This window comes from Plectrocnemia conspersa, unplaced genomic scaffold, assembly GCF_051122295.1.
Source record: "Plectrocnemia conspersa isolate PC_06_02 unplaced genomic scaffold, ASM5112229v1 ptg000010l, whole genome shotgun sequence".
Taxonomy (NCBI): Eukaryota; Metazoa; Arthropoda; class Insecta; order Trichoptera; family Polycentropodidae; genus Plectrocnemia; species Plectrocnemia conspersa.
The window spans coordinates 24396016-24421946 of NW_028277174.1; the positions used below are offsets into that span (position 1 = coordinate 24396016).

Consider the following 25931-nt stretch of genomic DNA (forward strand, 5'->3'; position numbering starts at 1 on the left):
GTTGGGAGATTTTACGATACAGAGCCAAACTTCAAGTTTATATATTTATATACATTTATTGCACAAATTTATACTGCTAGAATATCAACAATTATCATCAAGCTCACTTCAACTCTCATAAATCGCTGCAAGATTTGTCAGATGTTATTTCTGTTTATCTTGACTTAGATATGTTAAAGATTCAAATACCGCTGTAATTAAATTTATTTATAATTAGGCATTAGAGGTCGTTGGTTGTTTTTAATAAAAACATATTTATTTTGATAGTTTTTCTTCAATTATCATAATTTTTTTAGTTTGATATCTGTATTATAAATGACACTTTAATAATATTTTTAAGTTACTTCATGACCTAGATATTGATAACAAATTATTAATTAATTATTATTTTATTGAAATTATATTAACGCCATCTGCAGATCAATCGTGTAACTTTTATGTGGAACTTGCGATCGTGCGTTTATTTATATATAAAGCGTATTATCAGCGAACATTGACGTAATTTCAGTTTTTACAGGGGGGGGGGGCGTTTTTTAATATATTCATTTTATTAAGATTTATAGTATTTCATTAAATGATATGTATTTTTCTGATCAAATTTAAATGAGGAGGGGGGATATTTTATATATGATATTTTAGTCCAACGTTCAATAGTGAAAATTAATTAAAATTAAATAACTTACATAATGAACTATTAAAATTGTATTTATCGGTATGCTACTACTACGTTTACACGTTGGATTGTGAACTTTGGCCTGCTAGTTAACGTTGTATCATTTTTTTGGCACCGAATGATAAAAAAACACAATAACTTAATTAAAATAATATAAATAAAAAAACCTTTCAATTAATATTTTATTTATACATATAATAATAATACAGCGTTATAACTATCGGAAATCATTAAAAATACATATAATGAATTAGCTTATTCGTAAAAAATACATGAATAATTCGTTGAATCCATCAATACTATTTAATACGAATTTTGCTATATAAAAAGCACAATTTCGTACGTAAGCGTACAGTGTGTATAAATAAAATTTATTTACAAAATATCAGCTAAATTGTTATTAATAAAGTACGATCAAAGATGTGATTAAGTCACACAATAATTGATAACGTTTATTTTATATATTATACATTAAGAATATCACAATGATACAGTGAAATAGATATATTTATTTATTATCACCATCGTTAATCACTTAACATTTATTAGGAAAATATACTATTTGGCAATTAATAATGACGACGTGTTTTTAAATTATTATTAATTTAAACTCAATTTGATAGAATTGATATTAGTTTTGCAATTCGCCAACAGATGGCAGCACTTTTAATGCGTGGAAAACGTAAATTTAAAATATAATAATTATTTCGTATAAATTAAGTCGTTCGAGTGAGCCATTTTGGATTTTGGACATATTTATTTCTATCTCTTGTTCTTGTTCTTCATGGTGAGTCTCCTCCAAAAACTAGTCTTTTCTCCAGTAGCTGGATTGGCTGGATCAATCTGTTCTTCTATGTCGTTCCTACTTAAAGCTGTATATTCAAGGTCTTCTCTAGTGTTATTCTTATTCGTTTTAGAATCACCTCTCAACATATCTAAAAAGTTAGAATCGACTCCATTCTTTTTATTATGTTTTTCTCCGAACTTCATAGCTTCGGCGCTTAACTCTGCTTTTAATTGCTCTGGGGTCGAATTCTCAATCTTGAACTCATTAGGATCTTCCACGAATGCTTGAGACAAATCCCTCATAATCTTTTTCCTTATGGTCTTTTTCATGCTCAAGTGCCTCTCCAAAGTCTTCACGTCTCCGCTTGTCAAAGTCTTATAGTTATCCTTTTTACTCGACTTCTTGCTGGACTTCTTTCCCGATTTCTTGCAGTCGTTTTCAAAGTTTTCAACATTCTTCTGCGGTGGAAACGCTCCTATTTCACTATAGCCAGAGTGTTGATGAAAAGCTTGCCCTCCAAGACCGAAGATGTCTCTCAGGTGAGGTATGCTTCGCTCAGAAGTCATTTTCCGCTATCTGGACACGTGAGTGAACTAACCGGTATTTTTGGTTATTTGTTCGTCATCGGCGTGCTCCAGTTGTTCATGTGAGCATCTTTGTACAGGCGGCAGAATATTCTGGAAAATAAATAAAAACAAATTGTATTATAGATATTATGCAATTGTTAATTTGGAACAAATTATGAAATGACATATCTAAAGATCTAGAACAGTGTTGTAACATAAAGATTATATCTCATGCTTTTATTGATAAGATTTTGATATTATGGACATGAGCGTCACAAAGCGTGACTAGCACTGGAAAATTTGTTGATATGAGTATTTTCATCATAATTTGTAATTAAAGAGAAAATTATGTTCTAAATACAAAATATAATTAATATAAGAAACACCTATATCCGTGTATAACACATTAAGTTAGTCGCGATTGCCACTATTGGTTATAAACTTGGCTAAATCAATTCATCAAATATATTAATATTTATATTGTCTTACATTTTTATAAAAATAATCAGTTAAATTGTATATTGATAATATACAATATCTAATACGCTGATGAACAGCTTGTTACCTAAGCTTCTAGGAGCTAAATATATAATTTACATAAAACATGTTTTGAACGATATACTATAATATATTGACTCTGTAAACTCGTATTTTTTATCATCAATGACTTTAATAAAAAAATAATAAGTAAGACGGTAATCTTACTGTGGCGACCGTTTATAGTGCCAAACTTCTTTTCGGAGCGAGATTAAGAACTTCCTCTCAGAAAATGGTTACTTGCTGAAATTGCCGGATAAATATTATCATAATATTCAAAATTTTGGTATGCATGCTTTTAATATGGTATTTTCAATTCAAGAAAAGGTTAAAATGTCATTAAAAATTAGCTCTAGTTTTGTATTTATTTTTACATTTTTTCTTAGCATAAAACGAATAATATAATCACCATAATTCCTACTTTAAATTACAGTAAATATCATAAAATTGTTGCTAGCCTAATGCTATTTCATAATAAAGCATTTATTTTGTGACATAAATAACACACGAATATTTATATAAGATCTATGATTTAAGATTAACATATATTTTTTTTAAATATAAGTTTCAATTTAATTTTTAAGATTAAAATCCCAAAGAAAAACTTTTTTAAGAAAATCTCGTACTACAACGCGTCACATAGTATAACCTCGTGTATAATGTTAATTGAACTTTAACCATTATTTTACCTATTTTTAAAGATTAAAACAGAGGTCGTTCGTCTATTGATTCCGTAACCCAAGATTAGTTCAACGTCATTGAGTTACTTCACGATTTGTGTAAAATTCGCCAAGGTCCGTTTTTTACTGACCATTTTCGTCAGTGGCCATTTCCGCCATCAACACTCTTGCATCCTTACGTAAAGCGAGTTCCATAATAACGTACCCGTCGTACCGTGAACCCTCTTAATTTTCTAAGCGAATTCGCTGCTATGCCCACTGTACCGACAAGCATCGCTCTTGCAGAAAACATAACGGAAGTTGCTTCAACAACGCGACAGGTTAACCTTTAAATCGTTTCATTACTAGTATCTTTAAGCCGGTGCGCGATATGTTTTAGATTTAAAATAATAACTAGCTATGTCACCTATATCGCTCATGGACAACTCTTAATGCCCATTAAAAACAATAGCGTTCAACCATAATAGTAATAATTTTACTTTGCAAATTTTCATAAAAAATATATTGTCAAAAACTGGCGAAAAGGTATGGAACTAAAGGCAAATGTTTGTTTTTTAATTTATTGTATACTTTTTTAATGGTAATAATACGCCATTACGTGTCATTACATATCACATATCCGCATTAAAACACAAAATTGCGTAAAATTAGCAGACAAATGACCATAGACGTAATCGGGCGTCATTATTTTCGAATAAAAGTTACTCGCATAATGCAGTGTTGCCAACATAAAAAAATTGCTTTCTTACTCTTTATTTAAATGTATCTTCATGCGCTGCTTGAGCAGTTATGCTTTTTCATTATCACATTTATAGTACAGTACTCATTTCATTTTTTTCGGAACGATACCGAAATTGAAACGCACTTTGAGGTGAAACTGAAAGTGCGCGTGCATTTCAATTTGTAACTATTATTTCGAATAATTTATAATGCAAACAATCACACAGTGAAAGTCTCTTTTGTATTAAAAAATTAACATGTTTGCATGCAGATTATTATGATGTGTAATAAAATTATATGTTCACACTTATTGTGAATGCGCGTTTGACATTTGATAATTACTGCGTTGCATTTTAACAACATATGAACAATACATAATTTGTTACGACCAAAATATATTTTGACACAAAAAATCAATCTATTCGCGGAATTGGCGAAATCGTCTATGACGCATCTATTACGTGAATTAGTTAGAAATCGTTTTGCCGATTTCATGAACTAGTTTAATGTAATCTTAATAAATACATACAGCGAATTGATGAGAGCGATATTACGTTTTTATGTGCTGCAAATAATGGTCGATTTTTAATATGTTATGGCCATAGTTGTCAAAATCTAATATATGAATATTACTAGGTTTGCCAGAAGTAAAAACATAAATAAAAATTTCGTATATAAAAAAAAAGAAAAAAAAGACTGAAAATGATAATATTGTAAATTATTAAAAAAACACATTTTCTAGAATGTAAAAATAAAACGTATTTTTGTAAAATAGATAAACTGACAACTCATTTTTGTTCTATATTTATTCTAATATAATAATTTAAACTTTTTAACATACAATTTAAACATTTTCATACGATCTATAATTAAAAAAATTGGATATAAGCCGTACAATATATACATAGTATACATAAACAGTCATATATTCATTAGTAGACTTATTATAAGTATACATAAATAATACAATAAATATTCTTTACTTATTTTTACTATACATAAATAACACTTAAAATAAGTATATTCTTCATTTTTTTCTTGGTGTGTGGGACAAAACTCACGGGAAGGCCGTCTTTTTAGGGCTCGAAAGACCAGCGAAACATTTGAAGTCATTTTTTTCTGAATAAACAGCATTTTTCTTTTAATTAAATTATTATCTCTTAAATACCTTAAGACTTTCTAGCATCTCAAGCCCTATCTACGTTTTGGCTCTATTTCGTTTTACAAACCTAGTTAACATGGATACAATATAGTTAATAAGAAATCGCGGGTGAAGCTATGTTTTATTACATAAAACATACCATAGAAAAAAATGATTATACTTTTAATAAATTTTTGATGAAAAGTATAATTGCCAATGTACAATTGAATTAAAAGTTCAAAGCAAATTAAATCGATTGCTGCAATTGATCTGCGAGCGCAAAAGGTTAACGCTCCTCCGTTTACGCTCGTAATTGATACGCTTTGATTTTCGCTTCGAAGACGACTCATTGTTGTTATCAAAAATTAACGAATTTTAACCGGCGATCGAAGTGGGAAAAGAGCGATTCTCCGCCTCTCATTGTTTCACGGCACTTTATTCACCGTTTTTCCGGCGAGTCGATGTCAACTTTTACCGGAAACGTTTTTCTCGTCAATCTCACAATGAAAAATCGTAACGTTGCGCAACCGTCGTCGTTCTGTTCGTAGATTTGCCAAGAACTAATAAAATTATGTTCATCTTAATTGTGCTCGCTATCTTCGTCGTTTCGAGAATGTCTATATTTATGTTCACATACTACATACGACCTTTTTACTGTATGATGAATGGCAAACGACTGGAAATAAATAGTAACTAAAACGTGTTGCGAGACGTGTGACTAACGGAGACAACGACAGTGCGTTCAACTCCTATGAAATCGTGTTGTTCTCCTTTGCAACATAAATAAATAGTATTTTTTGTACAATTCTATTCATGAAGAACACTCGTACGAATACTAGTACATTTTAGGCTCGGTTGCGCAAAATCTGATATCAATCTTGACGTTTCAATGTTGTTAAAATGATATTTAACAATGTGGTGTCATTACTATTATATATTTTTGTTGTTTTGATGCTTATAATCGAGATCATGTTTCTTTAGATACAGTTGATTAAAATTACATTGGAGTACAGACAGGAAGAACTGTAATATTTGCTAAGCAACAGTAGAAATTACTTTGCAGAATAAATATTTTTTCATTGTAAAAAACGTGGTTTCTTTTCGGTATACCTAATATAACACCAATAGAATTTGTCGGTTTTTAATAACATAAGTTAATATGTTACTAAAACAATATCATTTGGCTTGAAATCCCTTGGGATACAAGCGAATTTATTGTGATAAGATCAAAGATCAATAATAAAAAACACATCTTGGCCAAGTAAATCAACCCTTTTGCTATATTTGCAGATAAGCAATTTTTTTGCAACAAACAGTATTTGATGATTAATATATCAGAGAAACTATTAATGAGGCAATGTCTTAAAAAATAACGTGAAAAAATCAAGGAATACGTTTCTTATGAAACATGAATAATAAAATCTGAATATGCAATATTTGGGGCAACCATTTAATACCAAAAAATAGTAATGCATTATTTTATGCCATATGGATGATAAAATCAAATTATGGCACGTATACTTTTATTTAAAAATTAATATAATATCATAAATTCTCTTTAAAAAAAATATTTTTGCAAAGCTAATATAAAACTTTTATTGATATATATTATTTTTAATTAAAAAATTGTTCAAATATTTACCAACCTATTGAATTTAATGATATATCAATAATTTTAAAAATACCTATTTACAATAAATAAACATCTACTACAATAATGTACATAAAAAATATTGCTATGTTACATGAATCTATTAGTTTTGTAAAATATTAATTTATTCACAATTATTTCTTTCTAACACCAAAAATTTGGGACATGTATGATATAAAATTTTCATTAAAATAACAATGGTTATTTCTGATAAAACATGGTATTTTCAATTTAAAATATAATGAACGTAATCATTTATTAACCATTGAGCATAATATTAAAATTTATCTGCGGTTTTAGAATTCTCATATGTGAAAAAAATAAAAATTGTGTTAATGTCAAAATACTTAAAATAAAATGAGTTTTTTGACATTAAATAATAAACAATTTTATAAGTAAATAACATATCAATCGGCTTATAAAATATTGCTCAAATACATTAAATTATTACATAATATATTGTAGTTCTTGAATAACCCAATTTTTTTGTCAAAAAATTATATATTATAGATGGAAATATTATACATACATCTGTTTTTTTTTGATAAATTTTAATCATCATTATTGCCATGAAATAAATGTATGTTTGTAAAAAGTACAAGTCATTTTAGAAATTTCTAAATATTATGAAATTAGTTATAATTTTATTGCCATAAGCTCTTACATATAAAATGATACGCTATCATTAGCTTCCACTTAGATGAAATAGATTTTAAGATAAGATTCGTATACTTTATCAAACATTTGCTTCTAGAAAATACTTAAAAATGATCTTAATATTGCATTTTTATTATTATCTTGTATTATAACCGTTAAAATGACAACGAATGCAACATTAAAATATGTAAATATTAAATTATAAAAAAACATTATAACAGATCGTTTAATAATATTGTTGTATTTTTAAAATAATATCTATTGTAGAACATTTTTGACCTTCTCATGATTTTTTTAAACGGAATTAATTTTTAATCGTCGCCATTTTGAAACAGGATGATAGATCAAGCTGGCTAACAAACTTACCTGATATTTACAAGGTCTATTAATAAAAAGTGTTTTATGGAGTTTATATTAAAATACGACAGTATCTTGTCCTCAATGCATATGTACTATTTTTTAATATCTATCTAATAACGGATTTATAATTAATAACTAATGACACAATTTAATACAATATGTACATATGCATTATATCTTGAATATGAGTATTGCAGATTTCGCTTCTAATGTTTCAACAGAATTTATTCTACGTTTTCTCTTTCCTTTTATATTGTATGTACTATATCTACATACATACATATGTATGTACTATATCTACATACATACAATATATAGTTTTCTTTTATTAATCTTTAAAAAATGTAACGAAAAACCTAATTTAATTGTACATAAGTAAGTTTTGTAGTAAAATACATATATAAAAAATTGATCATTCGGGTTTCGTGTGCACTAGTGCGTTGAAGTCACTTGAACAACTTAAACTAAAGTCATTGTTATTGTGCATTTTACATTTTTAATCGCACACAAACAATATTTTTATATATACACACACGAACGAACAAAGAAAAATAATTTACTTCCATCCACTTCGTTACAAAGTGAAGAAACCTTGACTTATCTGCAATATAAATCTGAACGAACCGTTACTTTGAACAGAGTCGTGAACCGCCGGCTCTCAAACGTTTCATTTGTGCCGTTTATTTTTATGCTCTTTTTCAACGAGCGAGCGAAGGTTGAGCGTTAATCTTTATTAAACATTGTATTTGAAATATATAATACAAACGCATTAAAACATCAATAATGCGTACAACGAGATTTTTCTGCGATTCCCAACAAGCAATTAAAAATAAGCACAATGCTTCAATTAAGCGACAAATCAATTCATTACATCACTCTCTCGGAATGACCTCTAATTGAATATTACGATTGTGAAACACAATTGTTATTATGTAGTACGGATTATAGCATAATGAGCTTTCATTTATCAAATCAATTAGAGAGATATAATTTATTATATATTATAGTTAATATGTATAATTCAATTTGAATGAAAGTTAATAGTTATGACATTTTGAAATTAATAAATAATTTAGCTAAGCGATTTTTGCTGCAAATTATTTAATGAGTGATTCATAAGCTTTTTTTGGAGAAATGTTATAAATGGCGTGTAATTAAATGGAGAGCATGTAACACAATCGTGAAAATTACCAAATTAACGTCGCTTAGAAAAAATTGCCGAATTAATAATAATGTAGCGATTTCGCACGTTTTAACATGAAATTTAAATCGTGGGTTTATATGGTAATATTTGAGATTTTTCAATTTCAATAGTCTTAAAATATTACGCTCCTCGCAAATAAAAATGTAATTTAATGTGGAAGTTCTTGCTTAAGGCCAAACTTATAAAAAAATTTTGGTTACAGTTCATGAATGAAATATTAACTGTGACAATTAAAAACTGTTGATGGGGCCGCTGCATCAATTTTTTAAAGAAATTAAAAAAGTTAATTATGGAGACCATTTTAGGTATGGCTTTGCTTAACAAAGCAGCGTTAATTATGGGAATTAAATTTGTAACTAATGCTATATGCCCTTCTTTTCAACTATATGGTTTATATTTTTTTACAATGTTGGTCATTGAATTTTGCTGGGAAAACTTTCAAGCGTCAGATTTTCTAATAACCAAAAATGTTTATTCGGAAGTAATTTAAGAAAACTGTCAAATAATTATTTTAGTCCTTCTGTATTTTTGCAGAATTTTAACCTTGGACGACTATTTATATTATTTATAAAGAACATAGATATGGTCATTATGAATTTCACCGATGATTTGAAAGTAAAAAAAATTTACTCTTTGTTCTGTAAACTGATCTGAATTATTTGTGAAATTGGGATACTGATAACCTTTTAGCTATGGAAAATACCATGTCGTGTTGATTTTCAGATCTATGTTGTAAGTGGAGATTTTAAATAATGACCTTAGAATTAATGCAATGTAAATAGTGATATATATAATTTTTCAGGTGCTGATTACTGTAAAAATAATAAAAAATTCGATCACTTACAGTTTCTTCACAAATAATACTTCTAATTTTGACATTTAGTGGAATGAAAAGTACAGTGAAATAATTTTAACACACATAAAATAATAATTTTATGTGTGAATGTGAAGATTTGCTGTCTAAATGCATCGTAGGTGGTAATTTCTCTCTCCAAATTTTACCCCACTCTAGAAAAAGATGAAATTACGTCCCTGATTCTAAACCAGAAATTCTCAAATTATTCATCAAAGAAAATCTGAAAAAATACAATTTATCTGGAAGGTCCATATCAGCAGGTGGAAATCCAAAATACATTTTCACCAATATACTATTAGCAAAAATATAATTTAAGCGCTGGTTAAACTATATACTGCACTAAAATGTCTATTAAACTCAATTTGACAGTTGCGAAACGTCCATCTGAAACCTAACATAGTGAAGGTTCTAAAATTAATAATAGTTTTAGAATTTTTATTAGATTCAAAATAAAATACAAACTAAGGCAAATCATTTCTCAGTGGAAAATAAGCTAAAGAAGAAATGCAGATGAACGTCTCATCCCGCATATTGCTCTATAGTTTGTCTGCATTTTGATATTACTATTTTTTACTATTACAATAAAAGCTAATAAATTATGGAAAAATAAATAGATTTAATTTTAATTAGTTTATTGTTAATATTTAATTGAAGTATAACATACTTTAGATCAATATACTACAATGGAGTAAACATGATCAACAACTACTAAGTAAGTGGTGTTACATCAGACTGACATCAATGTCTGTAATCTATTTTATTAATTTTAAACTATAATTACAGCCAACACTCACGATCTAGCTTAATTTTATTTTCATTATTCATCCCGATATTCTTCCGTGAGATCAGGAAAATTTAGGAAAACTCAATCTGTGATGGTCGATCGGAATTATAATTATATAATAATCAATAATTCCGATCTATCAGAAAAACCTTAGGTTCCATATACGATTCAAACTCATGCCATTCGAATATTAGTCACCAACTTATACCAAGGGTCTATCGTGTTGGTATGGAAAGGATAAGTCGGAAAGCTGCAGCCTAACATGGCACTCATAACATTAGCAAAGTGGGTGCCGCTGTAGAAGATAGTAAGGGGCGATCCAATAAAATATAGAACGACTGCGCTTATAGCAGCTTAATACCATATCTGGTGGAAGGCCAATACCTGTGGGAGGTCGTATCGTCAAGAAAGGAGGAGAAAAATATTTTTCGCACTACCTAAAGGTTCAATACACGTGGCGTTCGCGGAGCTGTTCTCCGGTCAGTTTATCCGTTTCGGCTTATCCGTTATTACGCAACTGGCATTAATGAAAGTTACGAGCGTCTTTTTTTGTTTTGTTTCGCACCAATCCGGCCGTTGTTGCGATTTGAATATAATTTAGAAACCGACCGGTGGGTCGCCGCCGCGGCCAGAACCGTTTCGCCCTGATTACTGCAAAACAAACGCACTGCACTGCAGCAGTGCTACAGAACTTTTCAATGAGGGAGACGGACGAGGGTCCGACGATGAGCCAACCGCTGCTGACCATGGACAATCTCTATATCTGGCGGAGTGAAAATCATAAAAGCAGATTCGACACGCCGAAAACGTGAGCGGCGATGTTAACACATAAAAACTTTGTCTGAAGTTAAAGATATGCGCTTGGGTGGAGAATGAAAAGTATAAAAAGATTAAAGTAAAGTGTAAATTATACGCAGTGTAAAAATATGAGTTCCAAGCGCGAGATTGTGAGCGCAAAATACGAGCAGTAGCGTAGGTCAATCCTTCACTTTTCCCTCTCCCCAAAAATCTGTTACTTAATGCATGTCTTCAATATGCCAAAAATTTTTGAGCCCCTTTTATGAAAAATGTGCAAAACAGTTTTGAAGTTTGATGTTATCAGGTTATTAGGCATTTTATTTTTTAGCACGTGCGTTAAAAACAGTTATGATGCAGACCTAAATTAGATAAGCACCATCCCATATATATTTTTTCAGCTTCCCATAGCTATCACTGAAAACATCATAGAGTTTGGCAATTAAAAACATACATGTGTTCGTTAAGAAGTTGAATAGCTCGTGCAAAAGGAGCATTCTCAAGCACTGACGTCCTGGCCGCAACGAATAAGAACATGGGACGCGATCGCGACTCTTTAAGACACTAAAGCTCGCCGCTGAAAGTCACCGAGCATTAAAGCAATTTTAAAAAGTGCTTCATTGACTAGATGCTACTTGGCGAATTCAATAAATTGTATCACAACGCTCCTAGTAAAAAACAACTCCAACAACAATGATTACTTTACTTCACTTAGATAACATTAGAAAAAAATACTTTATTAGAAATCATTGTAAAAATGTACAGATGAATAAAACATTTTAGTATCAAAGCCATATGATATAAAACATATAAACATAAAAATATACTTGATAAAAAAATATTATTCTCACAAATGTAAGAATTATTTAATTAGTTAGGTGTCCTTTAAAAAAACTTTATTTGTATACATAATTTTAATGCTCGGAAAATGTATAATAAAACACTCAGATCCGTGTGTAACGCAGAGAGATATCCGTGAGTAAAATTATAAATGGTTTTAAACTTGACTAAATATATTTACCATTAATTTTAATATATTTTTTGTTCTTTCTGTTATTATGTGCTAATGCTATGTAGCATTTGATGAATTTTTAGCAAGTACGATACTCTAAATCATATGTTAATAAAAATATCACATACAAATCTAATCATAGTATTAAACATATATTCTCAATAGTAATATAGAGTGCATATGATTGATTGTACATAAGTCATATGTATTTGAATATATACAAAACATTTTGAGGCATTATATAATAACATATATTATGACTTATACTCCATATATAGTTTAATGTCAAAGTCGATAAAACACCTGGTTTGAAGTCAAGCAATAATTTAGATTGAAATTACTTCTGTTGGTCATTGAGTTATTATTATTTATGTGGATGAACAACATTTAAGACACACTAGTCGTAAGACATCTACGTTTATGGTTTTATTAATATATGAAAAACTATTAAGTATATAAACAGATAAAAATAGAAAATCTTAAATTTTGATTATGAATATTAGGTAGCATAAGATAGTCGTAAAATATCAATCATGTAAGTAATAAATGAATTATGGGTCTAATATTAGACACAGCTATATACATATGGATACTATAATAATATGATACTCCTACGAAAAATATACATACATGTTGCCAATATACTCCCACGAATTTTTATTTACTGTTGTTTATTACACTATAAATGTAATTGTGCAACTTTACTCTGCACATTTGCTAATATATTTTAACTAATTGCGAACTAAGTCAAAGTCGTGGGCGTAGCGAAAGTTTCGTGCACTTTCGTGCAATGTTATATTTATAAATAGAAACTCAAGAAATACAATTACATATAATACATTAGAATAATTGTATTACATTAAAATCTGTAATGGATAAGCATGATTTTTTAAAATATTTTTTATAGTTAAAACCAGAACTAACCTACAATATCTTAACATAGTTTTGAATGAATAAATAGATACTAAATTATGTATTACTTAGTGGAAAACTCAACTATATTTAGTATCCAGAGGTCAAATCCTAAACAAAGAGCACACGTAGCACGATCTGGTGCTTGCGCCACATTTTGTCTATGAACAGTTTCAAAACGCTTTAGAAAACGCACAGTACTGACTTTCACGGTTCTAAAGTGAATCTGTGTTGATGTATTGGAAGCAAGATTTTCCGATTTTTTTGACAAAGACATATATGTATGTGTGTAAAGGTGCCGATTTCGATTGACATCCGCTTTTGTCGTTCTTTAGTTATTCGACTGCACTTATGACTTTTGTCAGAGCGACAAGAAACATTTGTCAAGATACGATTCGCTCTGCGAATTTCTAAAGTATTCAACTTTATGAATACAATGGCTCCAGATGCGGATACAAACAAAGAAGAGTGCTTTCTAGCGATTTATTCATTTTAATATATACATAAAACATATTCACTACTGATTATTTTGAATTTAATGTCAGATTAAAACAATGTTAAGAATATGCTCTTGTATAAAAATGCAAAGGTTATTTCATATCCAACAAAGTATCTTCACTGCAGCTGATTCTTTGAATCTTTGCATTTCTATTATTCTGACTGCATTGCTTTTAATAAAATTAAATAAATATATCTTGTTACATTATTTCTAATTCTAAGATATTATCACTAAGTTCTAAAAATATTTTTTTTAATCATAAACGATAAGCAGCTGAGTCAAGCAACCACAAAATTGATAACTAGCAAACTAATGATTTTCATTGAGGACAGTGGCGTAGCTAGAAACATTAGGCACAGAAGTTGTATTGTCAAATATTATAATATCATTACATATAAAATGCTTACATACTACTATTACGTAGATGTATACAATTTATCGGAAAATAGCAATATTAAATTAATACTAATATTTATAGTATAATATACTAAATTGTTCTAGTTTAAAACCACCGTCAATTTTACAATTATAACATTGCTGACTAATATTTAAAATGGACTAAGAAAAAACATATAAACTACGTTTTAAAGATAATAACTAGACTATGAATTTATCATAAAAATAAAAATAACTAATATTTTCTTAAATTGTTTTAGTAGGAAACACTTAAAGATGAAAGATTCAAAGTTCTTGAGTCTAAATAATTTAATGTCTACAACATAGCAATATAAAAAGGTATATTATTCATAATTTTAATACACGATTTTAAGAAAATAGGGATTCAAAGACAAAAAATATATAATACTGAATCAAAAATATATCGTCAGTCAAGTAAAAAATCAGCATAATAATTCTGTAAAAATGTATAAATGATAATTTATTATCATCGGTATAAATCAAAATTGCACAATTATTTTAATTTATATTAAAAATCCTGACACGAAAAAATCTATGTAAATAATTAAAAGACGCCACTATTTTGCTTAATATTAAGACGCAAAACTGCGGGAATGGCTATAAAATTATAATTTTGATTGTGCGAAAATGTTGGAATGTTATTAAATTTATAATAATTATTAAATTATGAGCTGATTGAACATAAATGTAAATACTTGCAGTATAGAAATTCCTTTCATTTAATTTATAATACACTATCTAAATCACAGCTATGCAATAGTTTGAGTGTCTTATTTCAATAATTAAATACCACAACAAAGCATAAATTAACGCTGTGGTTGCTAAACAAGGTATATCGTTGTTTATAACACCAAATAAACGCTAACGACGATCGTTGTTGACGCCGTGATACCCAAAAAGTAAATGCATTTGTGAAACTGTTAATGCGTTAGTGGGTCAATGGCATGAAACAATTTCTATACATTTAATTTGATAGCTGAGTAACATAAACCCATGAGTATGTGATTAAAAATTCTTAGCAATTAAAGGGTTAAAGTCCAAAAAGTGAGTGTCCGGTATCAGTACGACCTTTAGCTACGGTACCTCACGACAGTAAAAGACCGATTAAACATATAAAATACAATAAAAGTATAACATACGTATTTATAATTTGCAACTTATGTCATGAGTTTCTTTATTTGACTAGAATTACTATAATATCTCACAGTATATTATCCCTCAATCATACTCATTTTCCTATACCAACTAATATTAACTTATCGCAATTTCTGATATTAAATCTGTATATATTTAATATTAGAAATGACGTATAAATTTATGTACATACATGTTTAAATGTACATATATTAATAACTTAATAAAAATATTATTTTCTAACTAAAAATGTAAAAATATTAAAATTAATAATTATATTCTAAACTATACGAAACACGATGTCCGACGTTTATTATTATTTATTTCTTATATATTTATATAATAGTATTATTACACTTACTACTCATTTCATGTGTTCTAAAAAAGTAAATCTTCCATTATAACACAACGGACGCAATCCAATGCGTTACAACGGCGTAAACACAATCAACAACTTATAATAAGTAGTGAGACAGCAAACTGAAATCAAAGCATGTAAATCAGTAACATCGATTTTAATAATTTTAAACTATAATCACAACTTAGAATCAAAATATGCTCGCATGAAGCATGCACGATCACGATTTTCTACTATATTCATTCATAAGACTAGGTAAATCTAAGAAACCCTAGTTTTTTTATGATCAGTCATAATTATGAAAACTAATTACGATCTCTCAGACACGATAAGAATTTAAAAACATTAGGGTTCATATAAGATCCGAATTCAGGTCTTTCAGGAATAATTCTATTTATACTACTGAGCTATTGTACTTGAATATTTTCTAATTGAAAAAATGACCTCAAGGATTAAATTATATGTATATAACTCTTTGTAGCTACGCCACTGATCGAGGAAAACTGAATCATGTGGTTTATTCAAGACCATTAACCTTGAAGATGGTTCATTATTCATTATTATGTTTTAATAATGAAATACATAATTATTATTGCTCTAAAACCATTCAAGGCAATGGATCGTCCATCTTCTTTGTGGCTTTTGCGTGTCATTCTCGATAATTTATTTACAAAAACTATAAATTACATCATGGTCAAGAAGAAAAAAATATAATATGCTATATATGTAATAAATAAAATTTGCTATATGTATATTTGCAAGTGCATCAATATACACTCGTGAGATATGGCCTCGTTATTTGCTTCTGACAGTAATAAAAACCTGTATTGTTCTACGCTTGTCGCAGTTCATTAATAATTAATTAAATATAGTGCTTGCTTGCGTCATTCATTGTAATGAAAATAGTCCATCTGACACGATTCTGCTTTTAATACAATTTGTCATTGAGCAAGACGAGAAGAAAATAACAGTGCATTTTTCCAACATATACAAATAGCTCTAATCGATTCAATAAATACCTACTACTCTCATATTATACTTATAGAGAGGTGTGTAATTTAATACAGAAGGCTATTGATGTAGAAATGAAATTTCCACTGAACATTCTTTTATGTATCAATTATAAACATATTTTATTTTACAATTACTGTGTTTGCTCTTGTTTTGTAACAACCGTATTACATTGTTTCATAATTAAATTCCACACACGTCCGGTACTGTACCTGAAATTATGGACATTTTTAAAATTACATAAGAACCACAAAATAGCCTAATCATGTTTTTAAAATATAGATAATATTAGTGAATATATAACTAAATATTATATTATTTTCTTTAGAGTCTCTATGTAACAGTAATTTCTTATTATAATAAAGTTTAATAAATAAACTAAATAAATATATATGAAAAATAAACACTTTGATTTTCACGCAAAATGGCACTCAAAGTATCAGGGTTGCTGACTGCAAAAATTATGCGCGCTACGGTTCCACTACCGCCGCCTGTTCGCCAGTGTTTAAAAACGAACGGCAAACGGAATAGATGATACATTTGCATTGAAACAAGACCGAGAACAATGAGGATTGTATACTTTCTTATATTACTCGCTAGACACCACAAGCGGACATTCATCATTTTTTTCAGTGACAATACACAAGATTTTACACTTAAACGAACATACAATACGACCCAACTGTTGAACTTTTGGCAGCGTGGGCATCAACCAAGGCCGACCAGATTTTGCATTCAATATAAACCGCATAAATCTAGATCTAAATCACAAGTTATTGAGAGAATAAAGCGCAAACTCAAACATACACCGCGTAGATACGTGTTAACTCTTTTCGTGCGAACGATATTAAGCACTAACGAGAAAAATAGTAACAATATATAATTTAACACGCATGTCTAATAATAACAAAAAACACATGCTAATCAGATTACACAAAAAACGCGATTCAATATAAAGAGGTAAGCGTTTCCGTTCACGAATCGCCAAGTATAAAGTTCAATGTTGAATTTTATATTTATTATTTGTAAAATACAGATGAGAACAGAAATACCATACCGAATTATTTACGCGCCCACTATATATTTGTAAATATATTTTCTCTCTCGAATTACTGTAACGCTTTTAAAATATCTTACATTACAGTTATAATGATATACATATGTTTATAATCGTAATTACACTGTATCGAATGTGATACGCACTAATGTATAAATCAAATACTTAAACAAAATATTAATAGAAGTATATCGGCACAATTTAGATCTAGTCTAGTATAGCACGTGACACGTTTCTTTTTTGTGCCTGATTAATGCATTACAAATTCATTATGTCTGTATAATGCATGCGTTTGTGCGTGTCCAATGTTTGATTATGCGATAAAATTACCATTGAAACATGTTTTCACATGCATAAATGCAACTAATTGTTGCTTGTAAATATTGCACATTAGATTATTGTATTTTGTAGCTGGTTAAAAAGTATGGTGCTATTACCAAGAATACGTCAATAATAAAAGTTTTGGTCTTAAGGTGTCACATGGGCGGCTCATTTTTTCATATTATTTATATTTATAATACGATTTTATCGCTTAGAATAATGCACTATCATAGAAAAAAATCTATTATCGCCTCTTGGGAATTTGGGCATGGGAATCTTTTCAAATTTCGGCATTTATTCTGACCATAAATATAATAGTTTTCAATTAAGAGATTTCACAACGCAGCAGGGGCGAGGCGTGCTACAATAATGACTTTTTATATGAATTTGATTAAAAATGAAATAACAATAATAATAATAATAATAATAATACATAGCAAATAACACGCGCATTGTAACTGTAAATTACAGTGCATTCTTGAATTTCGCTAATATTGGACAAGGTCGAATGTTGCTGTGTTATGACCGTTTCATCTGTCAAAAGTTTTTATTAGATGAATAAGGTTGCCAATATATAAAAAAATAATCTGAATATTTTCGAACAGACTTTGAAATATATTTTTTTAAATAATATCTAATTTTTAAATTCAGAATAAGCACATAAATATGATAACCGAAACTACCATTAGCTGGAACCATAAGTAAAACTTTTGAGGAAGGAAAAAAGTAAAAAAAATAATGGTAATATAGACTAGCTAAAACCTACTTTAACTAATAGGCGCTAATGAAATTATATGCTACTCTAAAATTTCTATGAAATTAAATTTGACAGTTGTGAAACTCAAATCAAGCTAAAATAATTAACCTGATCAAAGTTCAAAAACTATAGCTAGTTTCAAAACTTCCATTAGGTCGAGTTTGGTTTGGTTAATTCCTTTATTCAAGTTTTAGCAAGTGGAAGTTTCGCAACTGTTGTTTCTCAGTAAACTATTACTAGTATAAAAATAATTTCACTAACAAGGACAATGAAAATGTATTAAGCAATTTCTTCATAAATTCAATGGTCAATATCAGTGGCTCTGTATTTATTCACTGTGCGGATGATCTGGTACACGTACGTTTGGAATATTTTGACCCTATAACTGTTTTTTTAAATGAAATTCGTTGACGGCGTACATGTTTTAGCAAGTGGCGCTTACAACTGTCAGTTGAAAACTCCCAATTATATCGCTTTTTTTCAATTTTCACACATGTGAAATGACATTTTGGAGCAGCATATAATATCACTATACCATGTTTGCGTTAACACAGTCAGTTCGAGAGCTATCCATTTCATCATTATTTACTTATAATTGAGAAAGAGATGGCAAGTTTGTGTTTACGCCCCTACGCTCCTAGCTCTAAAACACATGATAAACATATCATTACTCCGATTCATTGATAAATATAAAAATATAATAATGATTTTAATTTATTTTTCTCAATTATGAATAGGTATAGTAGAAAGGCCATCATAAAGCATTGGGGAAACCTGTGAACTTTACAGTTTAACCATAGTTATACTTTTAAGTTTTAAGCTGAAAAAATAGTTAAATTTATAAAAAGGTAATTAATGTATATAATTCAGAAACAGATTATATCAAACAGGAAGTATTATAGATAAAACATACAATAGTATGTGATGACTTTTATCGAAGGAATGATAAGCAATATTCTTGTTGCTCCTAATGTATACAATTCCACTTGTTATACAAAACCATTAATTTGATTTAATATTTAATGAAATGCTAATAAAAATACCGAGTAAATTGAAGTCCTATTATAGCTTCGTTACACAATTCATTAAATTGTTTGATTTTTTTATACAATAAATTTTCTGCATTTTTCTTAAGATAGTAAACATATGCGCAAGGCTTTGATAATAATTGTAAATTAAATACTACATGTGCTCTTTGTGCGCAATAATATAATTATTATAAATTAAATGCGTAATGTCATTCAGTCTCATTATGAGTATGACAACACAAAGAACTCGATTCGTTGTGTATTGAAAATGAAATTAAAAATACTGATATGACCCCGTTAACCTGCAGCCATTGTGTAATAAAATCGTGAGATAACAATGGGTTTCATGGGTATTGATATGATTTTTCAGAAATTGATCGAATTTGAGTGGGCATTGTTCTGATCGACGCCATGGCAACGGTGCGTGGATAGAAAGTGATACACAATTATGCGGTTGTAGAAAGATCCTTGCCCAGTTCATCGTGGGTAACCGGCGCCATTCGATAGCTAGGAAAAACCTTGTGGGTCGAGATTAATTCGATCCTCGAGAGGTTTAGATACACAAGATCCATGGCATGGGAAGGTAAATACTGCTATATGCAGTGAAGTCATGTCTCGCTTTACATTTCTTCCGCTACGATTGCCAAGAAAGTATGTATAAGAATACAATTATTTACAGTAGATGCATTCATATTTCACTCAATGGAAGCAAGGTAGACCCATATTTTTTATTCGAATGCTTTTCCGTATTTTTTTATATTTTCTATTGTAATTATTGTTTGGGTGCTGCCGCACCAATATAAGGGATGAGAAGTGGTTGATGTACGATACAAATAAACGCCAAAGACAATAATTAGACAAAATAACTCAAACAGAATGATAGAATTAGGGCGGAATGTATAAAAAGAATAATGTTTGTAGTGGGATTTCAAGAGGATTCTTTATTTTAAATGTCTACTTAGAGATTCCTCACTTAAATATTATATTGCAAACATTTTTTATTGTAAGACAATAACTGTATTCCACGATATTTTTATTCTAATCTGTTCGTAAAGCATTTTTTTACGAGCCTAAAGGACGTATATATAATAATGAGTGTATTTTTCATTTTTTCAATTGAAATAATAATTTTAAATGGCACTACCGTTGCTTAAAAAATGCATTGCTTATTTACAGATGGAGGGGAAATTTGGTGAATTTTGCTTCCACGTAAATAGTTTATGTTTATAACAAAAATGAAAAACTATTATTTTTAGAAAGGTCAAAATTTAATATACAGAACCTTACGCGGCGCGTCTGTGGGAACTCTATAACATTCACTCGTAGCTAAGATCACCTGAACATGACCCCTCAGTTTCCCCGTCGCTTTTCTTCGTCATAATCGAAACGCACTTTTCACTAAACGTATAAGTATAATGAAAAAAAACAACGTTATGGTGAACGGCCAATTTGCAGGTTGTTGTACCCGAGCGTATATTTGCATACTTGTCAGATTTTTATTATGATACTCCAATTAGTCAGCCGAAAACACCTTGGACTTGAAGACGAACAAGTGTCATGTCGTCGAACTTACAAAAGAGGGGGAAAGAGGAAGATGTCGCGCGTTGAGATTCACTGGCCGGAAGTGGTTCCGTGTCTTTCACGGTCGCAGATGAACAATCCGAGACCAAAACGACAACGAAAGAATTGTCCATTGTTGACGTGACCGAAATCGTAATTTAACAACCTTGTAGCATTTTTAATATGACAACCCTGAACGATGCGTGAAAATCTTTCAATAATTGGGTTGGTTTATTCTACAAATAAAATTAAATCGAGGTGATTAATTCGATTTAGTTTCCAAGTTAGATTTAAATAAAGAAAAAAACACGGAACACGGAACGAGATAATACAGTTTCATTTTTTTAATTAAATTTCTGAGAAGCTACCGGTGAGTGTTGCCAGACCGTTCGAGCGCAGCATCCGTGAGTCATTTAACCGCAGAACAGGGATGACAGCTATGATTCAATTCGAAATAAATAATAATAAGCGTCGTACTTATTCGTGACGATATCGCATGACTCATATTTATTTGTAATACATCGGTTGTTTGATCATATGATATCACACTGACAGGTAAAAGTAAGTTTGATCTTAACAAATCGAAAGGCGACCAGGTTGACAAAATATTATTTGAAGGTGACTCAATTTTGGCCATAACAAAATATTTATTACCCCATTGATTATTGTAATCAGTTTTAAGAATTGTTACATATATATAATTCATGGATTATGCTTATCAATTAAAATAGTACGTAATTTTCTAACCTCAAACCGCAAAAGTTCAACTATGTATTATTAAAAATAAGTATGTTTTCCTCTTTAAGGCTCAAAGATCAATTTAAAAATAAAACCATTTTATATAAAAATATATTTAACTTTATATGCTTCCATATACATTTGTAACCAACTTTGGAGATGTTCATATACTAGATCTAATATATTATATATTTTTGATGTAATATAAAAAAATAATTTCATGGTTCTCCAAACTACCGTTTTTTAAAGACGCAAACTTTAAATTACATATATTGCATTCGTGAGTGTGAGTCAAAAAAATAAAATAACTATATAAAATAATGTATTATATGTTACACATATATAAAATTAAATTAAAATTTATTGTATTATCAGCAGCTACTGATAAACAATCATTAAAAATATGATCGGTTTTAAAATTGGATTTATGTGTCAATGCCGCATTTCCCCGAAAATAGAATAAAGGTACTATAAAAGGTCTGTATAAATTGGGCCAGTAATTTAATTTAATTAATATGATAATAATAATGATAAATTTTCTAGATGGTTAGTGTTTAAGACAAAAAATGGTAGGCGGTATTTTACATTCGAATATTATTATGATAATAAATAAATAGTAGAATTTAGGTCTTATTTCATCATAAGCTCTTATAAAGTCGCGTTTCGCAGTCACAATCTCGAGCTTCGGGCTCGAAACCTTGATTTTTTGTTAGTGTAACTCGCAACTTATTATTTGTCTATTTTTTTATTTAGTTGTTATATTAGGGTTTCTTAATAAATTAAAAATATTTTATCAGTTAATTTTCATAATCATATAAAAAAAATATCAAGAAAGAGATAAATAAGATAATAAAGTAATGCCGGCGTCGTGTTTCGTACACTTATTATTAAATACTATTATTAAATGTAATGAAAACATGTTATTATCGTTATGACAAAGTTACTTACTATTTATAATTATTAATTGGGCATATATTAAAAATAATGCCAATATACTTAAAAAAGTATCATTTAAATTATTATTCTACTGAAAAAGACCGCAAGAATCAACTAGATATCGTATGTAGAGATGTATATGTATGTATTCAATTAAATTTCACTTTTTTTAGTTACAACTTATGTTAAAGAAGCATCTTTAACTCGCATGTAAACATTTTATACAACAATTAACCAATTACAACAAATTTAATTTCAAAAGTAATGAAGGGATAACTGTTTAATATACCCAAAAAAATTGTGCTATTCGGCCAAATATACATCTGTACTTTTAGGTAGATTTAAAAAATATATACTATATACTTATTGCAGAGGGCCTTGATGTTACTTCGAAAAATTCAATCCAGTATCATCGACTTTTACTCCAATATTTATATGAGTTATAGAGGTTTTTGTCTTGGTTTTAATCGTATAGACATTATATAAATATATAATGTAAATATCTCGGGTATGTTTGTTAGCTAGCCTGATCTGCCATCTTGTTTCAAAATGGCGGCTATTATGAAATTCAGAAAAACCTTAAATCCGTTAAAAAAATCATTGAGAATATATAAAAGAAATTAAATTAAAATAAATAACGATTTTTAAGAGCACGATAACAACCGTACTTTTAATCGTATTGCCATGAAATATTTTTTTAAAAGACCTTTTAAATATCTTGGCTATATTTTTTTCAAAATGGCGGCTATAAGTCTTTTAAACAAAATCATACAGAAAAAGGTAAGGATGGCATAAACATTTTTATTCAAAATACTATTAGAGTTAAACGTGATGAAACAAAAAATCTTTTAATTTGCTTAATAGATATTAAAGTCAAAATAAAATATTGTTTTCACACTTTCATGTACAGAAATCTTCTTAATTATTTTATATTTGCTGTTTATTAAGTATAACATCGCAAAATTGCGCGATGCCTGAATAATAGTGCAGCATGATTTTCTTTTAAAAAAATATAAATTTAAAGCAAAACATTACAAACTTCGCGCTGCGCAGCCAATTTATACGAGGTTATTTTCTTCTAGAGAAATAGAAGCTTTTCATAAGAAATATTTCATGCTGCGAGGTTAACTGAAAGTTCTTTTAACATATTTGATACATTTTTGAAGATTAAGCTAGAATCCAAAACAATATTACTTGTTTTAAATTAACATTGTCATGTAAAAATAAATTAAAACCATGCTTAAAAAAAGTATATATGTAAAATGTTAAATGGTAAAAAAGTTTATAGAGGTATATGATAATATCATATCCTGTAAATCATATATTGGCAAACTCATCAGATTGTTTTATCAGGCAGCGGATATCCGGTTTTATAAGACCATTAAAGTATTCTACATCGTTATTTTACTTTTCATTATTTAATTAAAATAATGAAATCATTGCACAGGTGTAACTGCCGAATTTGTTGCAATTAAAGACGTCGTTAAACAATAATAATTGAACTAGAAATAATGTTATTATATCAACCAAAAATGATCTTTTTATCGTTCGACACCAATTCTGGCCCTATTAAAACTGTATCAAATCAGTGCTCCTCAACGATATTTCAAATAAGTTATTTCATTTTAACGCCTTAACCTCCCCAACTCATATAAAAGGTTTGATTTATAATGCACTCAACGACTAATAAATCACTTAATATTTTGGTGCACCGTCGAATTTGGCCATAAATATTTATAGCGACTGGGCGAAAGCACGCTACGCCAACAATAATGCATTGTTCACACAATCCTTTCTAAAACGAGCTTTCAATGATTTTTAATGAAAATTATCTATACTTTATACAATGGTATTAAAATACATATCATACAAAATTGAAATGTTTACTGATATACTATAATAATAGAATTGTGCAGTTTCACCATTTTGTTGCTATAACAATAGCTTGTGTGAATGTTTACATCGATCTTATACTTATATATCTGTATATGAAATATTGCAATAATAGTTTATATATTATAATACCAGCTCAAATCCTTTTACTTTTGTGTTAATATATGGATTGATATATGGCCTCCCAAAAGGGTTATGTTTCTCATAAGAGCAATGGAATGTCTTTGATGTACAAGTATGCGAGCCTTATTTATTGAATAGACAACCATCCAGGGCGTTGATTAATGTTGATGTAGACAAAATGGTAGAGTATTGTAGTAACTCCTTTTTAACAGTGGTTTTCAACTATTTAAGCCTCAAATTAAAAGCTAAGCACTAAAATAGATTATCCTAAAAAATATGTATGTATTTCGACGTCTCACATACCGTTTTTCCAAGCTCCCGGATCTGGCACGCACGAATGTAACACGCTTATTGAACTTTATGAAACACTGGCACTGGTGGTGGTAGAAGCGTTTAACAAAGAGCACTGTCTGGCACGAGCACTGCCGGCACTGTGTTCGAGCCCGAGGCTGGTTGACTCACGAGCGGTGGTCCTCCCACCATTCCTCCGCTTTTTTGTTGTCTTCCCTCGCAGCAGACACGGACACAACCTCAGCCGAATGCACTTTTACGTAATGGTTAGGAGGAAAATGTGCTTAGGCGTGTTGTTAAGTTCTGTTAATTGATTTTTGTCGTGAAAAACAAATGCATATTTGAAAGAGTAGCGTTGTTATGGTAGATTTTTATTTGATTTTGACTAACATTCGACTGGGTGATCGGTACAGTGATGGTCAAGTGAAATGCATAAAAATATATTTTATAACTATTCATTATTCTAATATTTG

At 29.2% G+C, this 25931-nt stretch overlaps 1 protein-coding gene across 1 annotated transcript; it reads right to left on the reverse strand.

The window, feature by feature from the left end:
• Positions 1-837: 837 nt before the first annotated feature.
• Positions 838-25716, reverse strand: LOC148231101 (uncharacterized). Its single transcript, XM_088194094.1, has 2 exons — positions 25471-25716; positions 838-2137 (listed from the first exon to the last, which is right to left on the reverse strand). The coding sequence occupies exon 2, from the start codon at positions 2024-2026 to the stop codon at positions 1436-1438; it is 591 nt and encodes a 196-aa protein (XP_088050220.1). The 5' UTR covers positions 2027-2137; positions 25471-25716; the 3' UTR covers positions 838-1435.
• Positions 25717-25931: the final 215 nt, after the last annotated feature.